The sequence below is a fragment of the Oryx dammah genome, unplaced genomic scaffold (assembly GCF_014754425.2).
Source record: "Oryx dammah isolate SB20612 unplaced genomic scaffold, SCBI_Odam_1.1 HiC_scaffold_26, whole genome shotgun sequence".
Taxonomy (NCBI): Eukaryota; Metazoa; Chordata; class Mammalia; order Artiodactyla; family Bovidae; genus Oryx; species Oryx dammah.
Window position 1 is genome coordinate 35,293,405 of NW_024070210.1, and position 14,863 is coordinate 35,308,267.

At 39.2% G+C, this 14,863-nt stretch overlaps 1 protein-coding gene across 1 annotated transcript; it reads right to left on the reverse strand.

Moving 5' to 3' along the window:
- Positions 1 to 929: 929 nt before the first annotated feature.
- MAPK1IP1L (mitogen-activated protein kinase 1 interacting protein 1 like) lies at positions 930 to 14,782 on the reverse strand. Its single transcript, XM_040226393.1, has 4 exons — positions 14,609 to 14,782; positions 7,669 to 7,690; positions 6,290 to 6,982; positions 930 to 5,324 (listed from the first exon to the last, which is right to left on the reverse strand). Exons 2-4 carry the CDS (start codon positions 7,684 to 7,686, stop codon positions 5,313 to 5,315), a joined length of 723 nt encoding a protein of 240 aa, XP_040082327.1. The 5' UTR covers positions 7,687 to 7,690; positions 14,609 to 14,782; the 3' UTR covers positions 930 to 5,312.
- Between the last annotated feature and the right edge of the window lie 81 nt (positions 14,783 to 14,863).

The window sequence follows — 14,863 nt, forward strand, 5'->3', positions numbered from 1 at the left end:
CCCCCATGAGAATAATGTTTAGGTGCTATAGGAACAAACTCTAGGAGGACCAAATTCTCTTCCGGTATTAGAATTCTATTGCACTGTCTTGTCTAAAGTGTGCTTATATTAATAGTTAGGATTCTACTTTACTTTAGAGATCTGTTGCAAAGGGACTAGTGCTAACTTTTAATATGGTGATGAAACTGCTTGTGTCAGATATCCAGGCAAGAACGTGTTTGCCAAAGGAATGTCATTTCATGATGGGAAAACCTCCCAGCCCTGCTCCAGAGTGGTCTTATATTTATTTCACTACCTATTTCACAGCTCCACTTTAAGTGGGTCCTTTTAGGAGATATGAGTTAAGACATCAAATGCAAATTTAAAAAAAAAACCAAACATTTTTTTTGAGGGGTCCAAAGCAAAAAGCAGAAATCCTTTTCCAAAACAGAATATACCACAAATTATTTCACTCATTTATAGCCCCACTCATATCGGGTTTCAAGAAATGCTAGCAAACCCCCTGTGGACAGAAAGCAACAACTATATGCCAAGTTAAAACAATGTGACCCTTACTGCAGGCACAGCAGCATCTTTTGTAGAGGAAAGGAGGGGTGTGCGGCAGCAGGGGCAGATAGGGAAGGCTCCCTGATTTCATGTGCACAGATAACCTGGTTACAAAGAATAGGCCAGCCTTAAAGGGAGGAGAGGGGATCCTCACCAGGGACACTGCGTGGCTGAAAGATGGGTTTGTGGAGGAGGCATGTTCCCAGGCAGCCTTAGTGAACACAGGTCACATGGAGAGGGGTGTCCCCTCAGGCTGTTTTTCTTTCTTTATGACAACAAATTTGTAGTTAATTAGGCTCTGGACTTTTTCTGGGAAGCCCACAATTGGGCCTAAAGATTAAGTGAAAGAAACTGCGAAACCATGAAAATACATTAAAAAAAAGTTTTCAGGTATAATACACAAAAGCAAACAAGTTTATCTTAAAAAATATCAAGTATCACATCCATATACTATCCCTAATTATAATTACGTCTTAAAGCAACATTTGTCTTTGTTTACAAATACAGCAGCAGGTGATAAAACCTAACATCTCCAACGGATTGCTTACAGTTTATAATACAAACAAATGTATATGTGGCAAATCACATTTTAGGCAGTTTAACTTAAAATGCATAGACAGTTACATACATTAAATTTGTCATTATTAAATCAATGAAAAAAAATTACAATATCAAGGAAAAAATACAAAACCTTTATAGAGCACACATAAGTCAAGTTTACTTAATGGCAACAAATCAGGATCTGCTGATCAGTGGCAGGCAGTGAAAGTGCCTTTATCCAGGGGAAAACTGAAGAGGCAAAACATCCCGTTACTTTGTGTGCTTGAATAGTTCCATCAACAAATACTACAGTTTTGAAAAGCTTTTCCTTACTTAAAAAAGAAAAAAGGTATTCCATACTTTGTTCTTTAAATGCCCAAAGGCTAGTCCAAAACTTCCACCAGGAATACTAAAATGTTTATCCAGGGAACTAATACTGGGTGTACTCATCAAATCTGTAATGCCTGCCCCTACCTAGGCTATAAGCCTCTGAAGGGCATCCTCTTCATCTCTGTATCTCTGGCATCTGACAAAAGCACCTGGATTATGGACATTTAAGTGTCTGCTGAATGAATGCAGTCTTCAGAGGCTTTCTATTGCTAGAAGCTTGCATGGCCATTTCTTTAATACCAATTATTTTATTGGCAATTTTTGTTCTACCTGGCAGAATTATGAAATTAAAAAGAACAGTGCCTGTCCTCAACACTAAATATTGCTCTATTAAGATAAAATTATAGTCTTCCCTGAAAGCCACCCACCACTTTCTATGCATAGTACAGTGGATCAGTGTGGTCCATCTGAATTAAGCCTTATGCTTTTCAAACACTTGAACACTTGAAGGTCTGTGCTTAGGTTTAATTTCCAAGGTTTATACACCAGGCATTTTATAAATCTAGCACTAGATTATTCAGGGTGAGAAAGGAAGACACTGGCACGAATCTCCTCGAAGTGTAGGCAACTGACTGATTTGCAAGCTAGGCACAGTATTTTAACTGAAACTCTTAACTAGAGCTATGTTGATATACACAAAGTTCCATAAGTTGTACATTTGAGTACAAAAGGTAGCACTAATAACTGTGAGGTAAAAATATCAGGGGCAAAACCGACTTGTCTCCTAGAAAATATTCCAATATCCCACTGTAGCAGTGTGGTAGACCACCCCTTCTTCTCTGCCCATTTATTAATCTGTCCACGGAATTCTCCAGGTAGGAATAATGGAATGGGTAGCCATTCCCTTTTCCAGGGGGTCTTCCTGACCCAGGGATCGAATCTGAGTCTCCTGCATTGCAGGCTGAGCAATTACTGTCTGTCCATTACAGTCTGAGCCACCCTTATTATTCTCTACTGAAAATGGTAAGCAATAAAACAAAGGAAGGAGGCCCTTTAGTAATTAAAAAATACACTTATTCCTGAATAATCAATATATTACTTTACAGAAAACAGGGCTATGCAGTCAGAGCTGTAAACAGCTATCTTCAAAAGCATTAGGCCAAGTCTAGTAAGACAAGCCAAGGCATTGTAAGCACTTCTTTAAGGAGCCTTGATTTTTGAGGACTGTGTGTATGAGTGAGGACCCAAGGTCTATATTTGAATTTCTGCCACTTTTAGGCTCAACAATTTGAAAACCTAAGATCCTAACTCCAGACATACTATTCCTCAACACATCTCAACTATTTTCATCAAATTTATCTTAAAGTTTCTGCTCTGAAAGTCCAAATGCCAGTATTTTTACTGCATACCCCCTTAAGGCCAAACATACTTTCTAACAAGCAGCCTGTTCCACAAACCAATCTCAGCCTAGCATAATGTTTTAAAATATTCCCTAGTAAAGACAAAAAACCTTAGATGCTTTCTTCCATTTTGCCCTTGACACAACTCCTGCTTAACTCCACCCTGAACCCAAAAATACCTGCTGGCCCAGAGTACGTTTAAGAATTGAGATGTCCCTCCCCCAAGTAGAGAAATTCTATTTCCTTCAATTTTGATTCATTAAAAAAATTTTCCCAAGTATCAGTTGGAAAACCCTTAAAAAGCCAATTTTAAAATGGCAGTATCGTCTAGGGTACGCTGGGCAGTGTGGGTTGCAGCAGTTAATATAAGGGGTAGTAGTTCCAAATCTTGTATTCATGGCCCTTCAAATCCTTTAGCATAAGATTTTCTCTCATAATAATAAACAGATTCCACGATTAAGATTCCCAAACTTGCTACCTCTTCTTCTTGTAGTCAAACATTATCCTCTCTAGTGTTAAATATTTTATCTAAAGCCAGAGCTGTCAACTTATCCCAAGGTAGGACAACAAAAATAAGCAAAAGGAGAAAGAGATCTTTGTTGCCATCTCACTTTTCCTATCATCCTTCCAAAATTAGCTAATATTATGATATTAACTGATAATTTAAGCTATGATACCTTCTAAGGCTACTGCCTTACAAATTGAAGGCTAGAACAGATTTCAAGAGTACTGTAGATAGCTGCCACTTGTCCCTGCAAAGAACTGAAAGAAAAAGATTGTGCCACTATGAAAAAGCTAACATTCCCCAGTCTGAAAATACCTAAACAAATTAGTTTCAATTCTGAAAGCTTGAATCTATCATTTACTTAAGGGAGGCCTAAATACTGAATGTTACTCTAGAAAGTTGACAATCTTGCTTTCTTAAAAGGAGGTAGCTAACAAACCATTAAACTGGCAGCATTTGGCATTCTTGACATTTTAACTATGAGAGATAAAACCACCAAATATTTTCTTTCTAAGCAAAAGTAAGAGCTCCTGCATAAATCTCTCATATATTGGTCAAGAAAGTCACAAATACATTTTAGTAACCTAATGGATACATTCAAAATTTCAAAATGTTATTGACAAGTAACATGGTCAGTTCTATCCCAAATCTAAAAATATGATTTAATGATAAGGTGCCAAAAAGCTATTTTGAAGGTTACAAACAACACTTATTTTTAAGTAACACAGTCACACTACTTTAAACTCAATTGTAGAGATCTATACTTTATGATTATGCTCAGTGTTAGAGCTAGAGAATAATTTTTGGGTGGCACTCATTCTTCTACCTATTTACCTGTCTTACTGTCAACAAATACAGAACTGAACTGTTAACCATAAGTACTTTACAAACAGATCCAGGAAAACTATGTGAGACACAATAACATAGCTTAACCAGACTCTGAAAGACATTACCATATTTCAGTCACACTTCTACAAAGAACAGTCATGTCTGTATGACTGAGGTTCTCTAAACATAACTTCTGTGTTTGTGATAGACCCTTAGAGGGGGCCAGTTTTCAGTATCAGGGAGGAATTACGGGATGTACCCCTTCTAAAAAATCGAGGGAAAGGGGACTACAGGAAAGGCCCTGTAGAAGAGTGTTTTGTGGGAATGCACATTACTTATTACTATGAAGTAGTTCCCAGGGTCTCCTCCAATTTGAGGTTCCAGACAAAGGAGAGAATTATTTCCTCCTTGAGCTCTTCCAAAAGCAATATGGACAGTTCAATCTATTCTAAAACAATACAAAGAGATCACCAATTCTCTAAGAATATAATTTACATTTACACGTCGGCCTGCGTTAAAAAGAAACAAGTTTCCACAAAGGGCATATTTTAGAGCTGTATGGCCCATCTGGCTAAAAATAAAACATATCAGTGGAACTAAAAATGAAGGAAAGTTTTTACTAAAAGCTCAAGGATAAAAATGAACTCAACATCTGACAGTAATCACCAACAGTTTTAAAATGTATATCCAAATTTTAACCTCAGAAGGACCAGGTTTATTTATCCTGTAGGGAGAACAGCTCAAGATGTTGAGAAGCATCATTTGTTTAAATTATGACAATGTGATTGTTTTCAAAGTGTGTTTATTTAGGGGAAAAAGTGATTATATAAGTGTTTAGTTTCATAATTTAAACAAATTGAAAAGTCTGTTTTAAACAAATTGTAGCAAAGAGCTATTCAATATACGTAATTACTTTAACTTTCCATAAAAACCAAATAAAAATCACATTTGAATGATTTCCATTTACATTTTTATCTGATTGTATCCATCAGATGTACTATACATCCAAGCACAAGAGGCAGACATCTTCTGAGAGGTGCAAGAGTTGTTCTTTCATGAATGCCCTCTAAGAATAGGAAAACAGCAATTTTTATATATGCATTCATGTGCATATATCTATGTACTTCAAAAAGCAAAGCGTCATCTCTTCATCCATTGTTAACTTAATGGTAAGACTGCAATAGAAAAAAGAAAAAGTAAACTTCTAGATTTTGTAAATGGAGTTTATTAACTCCTTGCTGTGACTTAAACTTATTGCTTAATAAATCCAAACAGCAAATCATCACTTATTCTGGCATACACTTTACTAAAATATTTAAAACCATATATATATATGGCAAAAAGTTACACTAATGAAAAGTTTCAGGGACACTTTATTAAGATTAATTGGTTGTGATTAATCTGGTTGGAGATCTGATTAGTCCTTTTAAGAATAAACAGATTTTCTTTTTCCCTGTGGAGAATGTGACTTGGCTCAATTCATAGGGGAACACGGTGCTTTTCTACTTGGTCATATGCCCAAGACAGGTCCTCAACTAAGATGTCAACCCTACTCTAGCCTGGCTGACAGTAGAGCACACAGCATTACATATAATTGGCAATGCAGAAGAGTGCTATAATCTTGAGCTCAGCACTGTGAAGGATCTAACATAACCCTGGCTGAGAAACACGACAGCTGTGTGAGCGATGGGCAATGCTACACATTCGTGGCTCTGGATTCTCTAAAACCTACCTCTGTATCTAGCCAGACTGGGAGAGATGACTTTCACTGAACTTTGTGCTTTGGTTTGATGCTATTAAAACATTACTGAGAGAAGTTAAAAAAAAAAAAGTCCAATGAAACACATCTCTGAGTTTACCTCAAGAATGCTGTTGAGGATACCGCTTACTACATTACAAATCCTTTGAGGGATATCTGAGTAATTTTTGTATTTTTAATACCAGGAATACCTGTGCTTTCATCCTTTTAAATGCTTTATCTAAATTTGTCTGAAGGTTGAAATTTACTTATTTTATATACACACCCCTTTAAAAAAAAAAAAAAAGGTTTAAAAGCTTTCTAATTGTCCATCCAAAACTGGAGACAGTTTTTCAGCTTATGGGACTATTACTGCATGTTAATAACAAATTAAACACTCACATGGGGGCCACCAGGCATCGGTGGAGCACCAGAAGGTCCTGAAGGCACTTGAAAAGGATTATTGGGAGTGGGATACAGTCCTGGTGTGGGATACGATCCTGCAGGGGCAGGATACGGCGCTGGTGGTCCCCAGGCTCCTGGTGGCACAGTGCCCCACGGAACAGGTGGGGCCGCCCCTGGTGCCTGGGGAGGAGGAGGAGCGGGGTATGGCCCTGGAGACGGATATGGCATATTGGGAGTGGGATACTGCCCTCCCATTCCTGGTGCCCAGGGTCCTGAAGACATGGATCCCCATGGACCTAAAGGACCAGCTGCAGTTGGATCTGTGGGTGCACCATATGGTCTTGGAAGCTCAGGAAAGGGCATATTTGGTGTAGGATATGGCCCAGTGGGGCCAGGGCCTGGATAAGGACCCCCAGGTGGGGGGCATGAGGGTCCAGAAGGAGGAAAGGGAGCCGGGGGTCCCGGAGGCGGTCCGGTGGGAGGCACGGAGGGGTACATCCCTGTTGGCGTTGGTCCAAAAGGCACGGGGGAGGGTGTTGCACTTGGCGGGAGTCCAGATGGCACGGCAGGTGGAGCACTTGGGTTATTCCAGGGGTTGGAACCTGGCCAGCCTTGAGGAGGTTGGCCTGGTTTCGTATTGCTCACAGCAGAGGTTTTGGCAGGGGAGTTTTCAGGTAGCGCATCTGCCAACTGGAATACAAAACAAGCATGTCTTATTGATCTTATTCAGGGACAGGCAATGCCATACACGATTATCAACCTATGAAGGATGGTAAGCTATAACGTCAGGAATTCTTCAAAAGCCAAGCTGTTCCGTTTAAAAACCACCTCGTTTAATACAAAATTTAGGAGTTTCCTTGAATATCAGCTTTACAATGCAAATTCCTCAGAGAAGCTCAAGTTTTCTAAATACAACTGATCAACACAGTATGAACTGAATCCTGGCTTTTCCTCAAACAAGTCACATACCCTCTCTGAGCTTTGGTTTCCTCATTTTCAAAACAACAGTTTAGGGTTAACCTGAGGCCTAAATGAGATAACTCACTCAATGCACTTAACACAGTGCCTTGTATATAATTATCAGTAAATGTTGGCTATAATTAGCACTATCCGGTTAAAAGAAAACAGAAGTAAGCCTTTAAAAAATTATACTTAAAGATTCATCAAGAAATAAATACTACAGAATGCATTTTCAAATATTATAGCTAAATAAAGACAAATCATCCATCAAAATCACATGCTAAAAAAAAAAAAAAAAAAGAAGAATAATCACAAAAAGCATTTCTTTTAAATTGGAAGACTTCGGGCCCACAGTTAGGACCATGTCTTTTTTCTAAGAGCCAAAAAACTTATGAAGAATAAATGCATCAACTTACCGAAAATTCATCAGACATTTTCCTAAAAACAAAACCAAAACAAAACAAAAAAAGAAGGAATATTTCAAAACCAGTTTATTATATTTTATATTCTTTAAGGAATTATGCATATATTATTTAAATGGAACCTTAATAATTTATAAAATGACTTTCTTCATGTAGGAAAAATCTCCAAAATAGTTCATACACCTTGATAAACTTCATCCCTTTTTACTGGCTATACAGCATATAAAAGTGATCCATAATTTACTTTGTACTCTCAAGTTGGTGGCTGTTTAGGCTGTTGCATTCTGAGTTTTTTAAAATGACAACACTGTGAACATCTCTAAACACCTATCTTTTTGAGTCTATTACGAGGAAAAAGCACTAGAAGTGAAATACACAGTCAACAGGTAAGGTCATCTAAAATCCATCTCAAAAAGGCCATCCCAACTTATACTACCTTTTTAAAGCTCCTCTTCACCACTGGATGTTACTAAATTTATACATCATTTTCAATGACAGGTTAAAGATTGGCATCTTGTTTTAACTTACATATGATTATTAAGTGGAAAGTAGAGCATTATTTAAATTTAATACCCCATTTAGACTTCTTTTTCTGTGAATATGCTTGGACCACTTTCTACTCATGCTATTTCCCAATCTATTCCTAAGAAAGCAACCACTTGTTTAGTTTTTGCTTGTTCCTAGATTTCATATAAACAGAATAATACAGTGTGTACTTTTTTTGCATTTGATAATTTTACTAATTAGTTCTACTAGTACTAGTTTGACTCAGTCGTGTCTGACTCTTCGCGACCCCATGGACTGCAGCCCACCAGGCTCCTCCCTCCATGGGATTCTCCAGGCAAGAGTACTGGAGTGGGTTGCCATTGCCTTCTCCAACTAATTAGTAGTACATCTTTTTTTTTTTTTTAATGCTTTATAAGACATCAAGGGTATTAGATGACACACAAAAAATTCATCTAGGCTTTCTAATAGTATTTATACAGTTTAACTTGTTTAAAAATCTTGTTTTTCTTTCAAATAATAATTACTGAGTAATCTTACTCCTTGGAAGAAAAGTTATGACCAACCTAGATAGCATACTGAAAAGCAGAGACATTACTTTGCCAACAGAGGTCCATCTAGTCAAGGCTATGGTTCTTCCCAGTGATCATATATGGATGTGAGAGTTGGACTGTGAAGAAAGGTGAGCGCCGAAGAATTGATGCTTTTGAACTGTGGTGTTGGAGAACACTCTTGAGAGTCCTGTGGACTGCAAAGAGATCCAACCAGTCTATTCTAAAGGAGATCAGCCCTGGGTGTTCTTTGAAAGAAATGATGCTAAAGCTGAAACTCCAGTACTCTGGCCACCTTATGCGAAGAGTTGACTCATTGGAAAAGACGGATGCTGGGAGGAATTGGGGGCAGGAGGAGAAGGGGACGACAGAGGATGAGATGGCTGGATGGCATCACCGACTCGATGGACACGAGCCTGAGTGAACTCTGGGAGATGGTGGTGGACAGGGAGGCCTGGCGTGCTGCGATTCATGGAGTCGCAAAGAGTTGGACACAACTGAGCGACTGAACTGAACTGAATCTATCTTTTCTTAACTGACCCAACAAGCTACCTTTAATACGTTCTATAGCTGCTACTGATAACAAACACTGAAAATCTATCTACCATGCTAAGTGCTTTAGGTGCATAATCTCACACATAGATGCAGATTCTACTACCACTCCCAGTTTACAGCTGGAGAAAAGGAAGCTTAGCAAGTTAACTTGTTTCAAGTCACAGAGCTAGTGACAAACACTGAGATTCAAACCCAGGAACAGTCTGATTCCAAAACCATCAGGCCACAGAGCCTCCATCATTTCCCAAAGGTCCTGTGAACACTATGCTACTGATCCACAGTATAACATTCCATCTTATTAGGGCAGCTTTATACTTTTAAACAAACTTTATGACCTACTATTATTATTTTTTCAGGTTTTCCTGACTACTGTCATGCTTCTTTTTTCTAAGTCACTTTGTGAAACAAACAAAAAATCCCAACAGCACAATGATAAAACATAATTAAATTTACAGATTTAGGGGACATTTGATATATTTAAAATATAAAAATATTATCATTTGAGAAACAAGGTATATCATCCTGGTTCCCATCACTGTCATTTATTATCACTCAATAGTTTTTAAAAATCAAGACTCCTATACATTTTTTGTGAGTTAGATTTCTAAATGGTAAACTTTTTTCCATGGTTGTAAACTGGGTCTTCCATTATGTTTTCTAATTGGTTGGTTGTTCATATACAGGAAAAGCCTTTTAAATTTTAGTGTATTACTTTTGTAAGCAGTGACATTACTGAATTATTTCTGAAAGTCTCTCAGTTGATTCTCTGGAATCTGCAGATAAAGAATTATGCCATTAGTGAAAAATAATTTTACCTTCTCTTTGCAATGTTTATACTCTTTTTCTCTTTTGCCTAAGCTAGAATTTAAACAATGAAATGTTAACTAAGATAGTGCGAACACAGTAGTCTTCCCAACTCTCCTGGTAATGCTTATGTTTAAATATGACCCTCATTTTTAGTTTTGAGATTTTAAGGAAGTTTCTATTTATGCCTATTTTTTGCTAGATTTGGTCCTTTTTTTTTTTTTTTTGCTAACTTAAAAAAAAAAACAAAAACCCACTGAATTTCTTCAGATTTTTTGGGCATCTAATGATTTGATCTCACAGTTTTTTTCTCTGCCCCACCAGTACACAATATAGTTATATATATGTTGCTTAATATTGAGCCATTTACAGAGTTTTAGTTCGTGTGGTATGGTTATTATGCGGAATGATAAAATGAACAGGAAGCCTGCAGTCACAACAGCTATAAATTAATAAGCTCTTAATTTCATAAGATTCATAATTCATAAGATTCATTAATTCATAACAATAGCTCTTAAATTCATAAGATTAAAAAAACACATTATGAATGTATAGCAAATATATTTATCCATTTGTTTCCATGTTAAGGTTTTATACTAAAAAGTAACATCACACAATAGTAGATTCTTAGGACTAACACTTGAAAGAAAGTTTTATCGATGCACAAGTTTCAAGTCTACCCAAGACAAACATTCTTTTCACACAGGGTGAGCCGTTTAGAAACAGAAAGTGGTTCTGTATCAAAGTTCACATTAATTCTGGAGCAAAAAACCTAACTAAGCAACCCCATTCAACTTCACCTGGTCTTACAGGTCAGGTTTTTAGAATTACTCATTTCCTTCTTAGTTTTGAAAAACTATGGTTAATTAATCATAGCATGACATTAAAATCTAACTCTGGCTTTCAAAAGTTTAAATTCAACATCAAATCCTGGAAGATAGAGGAAATAATAAAGCCTTGACCAAAGGGATTAGAAATAGAGGTCACTTCCTGTTTTACAGCACTGCACTGTAAAGCAACTTGTTCTCCTGCCCAAACAGTATCAATTGGAAACATTCCAATTTACTATTTGGGGAATACTTTCACCATAAACTGGTTAAAAAAATAGAGCTGGACATCAGTACTCCAATCTAGAGTACAATCCAATAGAGTGGACATCGAGTAGACTTGCAAAAAAAAAAAAAAAAAAAACAGCCAGGAAATCCCCCCAAACCCTAGATTTTCTCGAGGAAAAAAAAAAAACCAACTCCAAAACATACAGATTATGCTAATTAAGATGAGTCCAATGTGATCTTGAACTACAAAAAAAGTTTATAATCAAGGAAGACTTTAATTTTTCATTTTGGAAAAATCTAAAGCTGTCACTTTCAAAAGTTTCCATTAACACTTTATGGCAATACACATCATGTGTAAAATAAATCATTGTATTTTCTGAAGAGCAATTTTAAAACCAGAGTACATAATTTCTTTCAACTAGCACTAGAAACATAAAGCATTTCTGTAACACCTATGGCCTTTAGAATAAAAATAGTAATTCAATCATGGGGGAGTTTTAAAAAGCTGAATTACTGGTGAGTATTGGACAAGGAATATTTCAAAGGGCCATCAAACTGTAGGAGTCAAAAACAGTATGGGACTACACAGTTATGAAACCTGGACACCAAATCTTTTGTCTGAATCTTTTGACAAAGACAGTTTTTAGACAGAGACCATCTTTCTCACCAGCAAAACAGTTATAATTCCTGACTACTTCACAGATAAGTAAAATATCTAAAAATCTACAGTTATAAACAAGATATTTATTAAGAGTCACTAAGCAAAATCAGGATTTTTGCATTGACTTGTTTAGTATGGGGAAAGGATACTGGAAATATATTGTACTGAAAATATAAATTTTGAATGAGCATTTTTATGTGATAGTTTCTAGTATTGGCATTTATTAGCAAACACTCTGTTTTACATTTGGACAACTCAAGAAATTGGGATCTGCAGGTTTTTGAACATTTTAAATTACTTAAAAATATGTAATTAAAAAAAATAACTTTTCAACAAGGTCCTCTTGGTCCTATTTTCTACACTCATATTTATTGGAACCTAAGTGCCTGGTACTGCGTTGGGCCTTGGGGAAATGAAGTCTTAGGTGGAATAAACACTTTAACGGCAGTTCAGTCTGGTGGAGAACTACCATTTAAACAGTAGGCTACCTGGGGTAAGTGCAGGGCACCACGGGAGCACCCTGAAGAGCTCCTAAAGGTATCAAGGAAAGGATTATCAAGGGAGGAATCCTGAGGAGTCCTGTCTTTGCAGTGTGGGAGAACAAGACCTGGGGTAGGTCCTAGGGAAAGGAGAAGTTTGTGCAAAAGCTGGGGCGGGGGCAGGCAAGAGATCTGTGGGACGTATAAGCAGATCAGATTGGCTGCAATGTAGAAAGGGGAGGAATATGAAAGCTTCAACCAGAGAGTCTCTAGACCAAAGTTTGACCATCTCAGAGATAGCTCACCTCAATGAATCTGTTACTTCAACTATAATAATGGGCCCTTAAGGTCAGGGCTAAACGGGTCAGGACTAAATGGGACTGGTAAATCAAGTGCCTATAATAAAAGTGCCTAGAAAACATAAACAAACGTATCACCTTCTCTTCCTCTCTTCCTCGGTGTACGGACTATTGCATATGGCTACAAGCCTGGGGAGAGGGGTTGGAAGGAAGTTCAAGAAGGAGGGGACCTATGTATATACCTATGGCTAGTACAGGCTGATGTATGGCAAAATCCAACACAATATTGTAAAGCAATTATCCTTCAATTAAAAAAGCATTAAAAAAATAAAGGTGTGCACACCATAAGTTATTTCAAACTAGGTAATGCTGCAGTTCACTGGTGGGCTCTGGACAAGCCAAGCTGTGCAAACCCCAGAGGTCAAAGTTGACAGTAGTATCCACCTCACAGATTTGCTGTGAGACTTACACAATAAATCTCCTGGTCACTGTCTGGCACGTAGCAAAAACTCAACAGGTGTCAGTTTTTACAAATTGCTATGATAGGTTCGTAAACTTTTACCTGCAGTTCTCAATTTAGAAACTTCTAGAAATGAAAGTGTTCCCAAGTTTGACATAAAACTTACTTGGTGGACTTCCCTGGTGGCTCAGACGGTAAAGCCTCTGTTTATAATGTGGGAGACCTGAGTTCGATCCCTGGGTAGGGAAGATCCCCTGGAGAAGGAAATGCCAACTCACTCCAGTACTATTGCCTGAAAATCCCATGGACAGAGGAGCCTGGTAGGCTACAGTCCATGGGGTCGCAAAGAGTCGGACACGACTGAGCGACTTCACTTTTCATCGCTGCACAAATATTAATGCTGGATTGGGGACGCTGCCCCGACTCCGCTGGTGTGATCTCTCGTCTTTGCAACTTATCGTCTTTCTAAAATCTAAAGACAAAATTTTAGGATTTCTGAATTCCAAAACACACTGGTCCCAAGGATTTCAGTTAAGGGGCTGTCTCTGGGTCTCCGTTCCTCGTGGAGAGAGGAAAAGGGACATTCCAGTACACTTAACTCAAGTTTCTGAAACAAACTAGCTTTGAATAGAAAGTTCAGAGACACCAGTATTGAGAAAAATGTCTATTCCTCCTGCCCAAAGAATACTATTCCCGAACAAAGAGCTTCTGAAAGATTTCTGAAGGGTACCTTCGTCTTTAACGGAGGCTTCGTTTTCAAAACAAACTCACAGGCATCAAGTGTACGAGCGTGTATTTCTTTAGAAGCAACCCTATAAAAATTTTTTTCGTCTTCTGTCAGATGAGTATGCTTCCATGCTTCAACATTACGATCCCCATTTATTGAAAGCACTACTCTTGGTTTTCAGAAGAAAACGGTCCAAAGCCACCAGGCGCTCCTAAATCCTAAAATAAGGGAGCACTACAGAACTCAACACTTCTCAGTTTGTTATGGATATTCATCTGGGTATCTGCTAGGAACTCCTCTAGAAAATGATGACCAAAAAAAAAAAAAAAGTGATGAGCAAAACCTCATATTGCGAATAATCTTAAACTAGCACCAAAGACTCCTACAAGAATCTTTCAGCCTTCCTCTCCCTTTCATTAGCAATTAATGAGTAGGGGAGGGAGTCGGGGCCAAGGGGCGCTAGGCGGGTAGCCCTTCAGAGCCCAGCGAACAAAAGGAGTCCGGGATTAACCGGAGCGAACCGGCCTCCGAGCGGGTCGCGCCCGCCCGGGAAAGGGTGGGGGAGGGGCCAGGCCCGCTCCCCGCCCCGCCCCCCGAGCCAGGCCTGACGTCACCCGCCGAGAAATCCATCCGTACGACGTCACCCGCCCCCGACGCCTTCTCCTTGGGGGGCTGGCGGGCTAACTGCCCACAGCGGAGAGGAAAACCACGGGGAGAGACTCTTAGCCCCCGGCCCCCCCAAAGAGGCGTCTGAGGCACCTCCGTTACTGTCCCCGCGTCCCGCTTGGGCGGGCTCCCTCACTCTCTTCCATGACCCCCTAGCGCCGAGGCAGCCTCACCCGGCAAGATTCGAACTCGCAGCAAGATCTAGAAGTGGCGATGGGTCCGCGAGAACTGGGCGCTGAAGAACCGAGCGTAGCCCGACCGACGGCAGCGGAGACGGAGACCGAGGCGGCAGCAGCACCAGCAGCGCGCGGCTCCTCCTGGCGCCGGAACAGGAAGCGCCGTGCTCGGAACGCGCTGCCCCCACCCGGCTCCGCCTCCCCACTGGTCGGCGGGGCCCGGCCGCGCGCGCCCTCCTTAGGGCCCCGGTG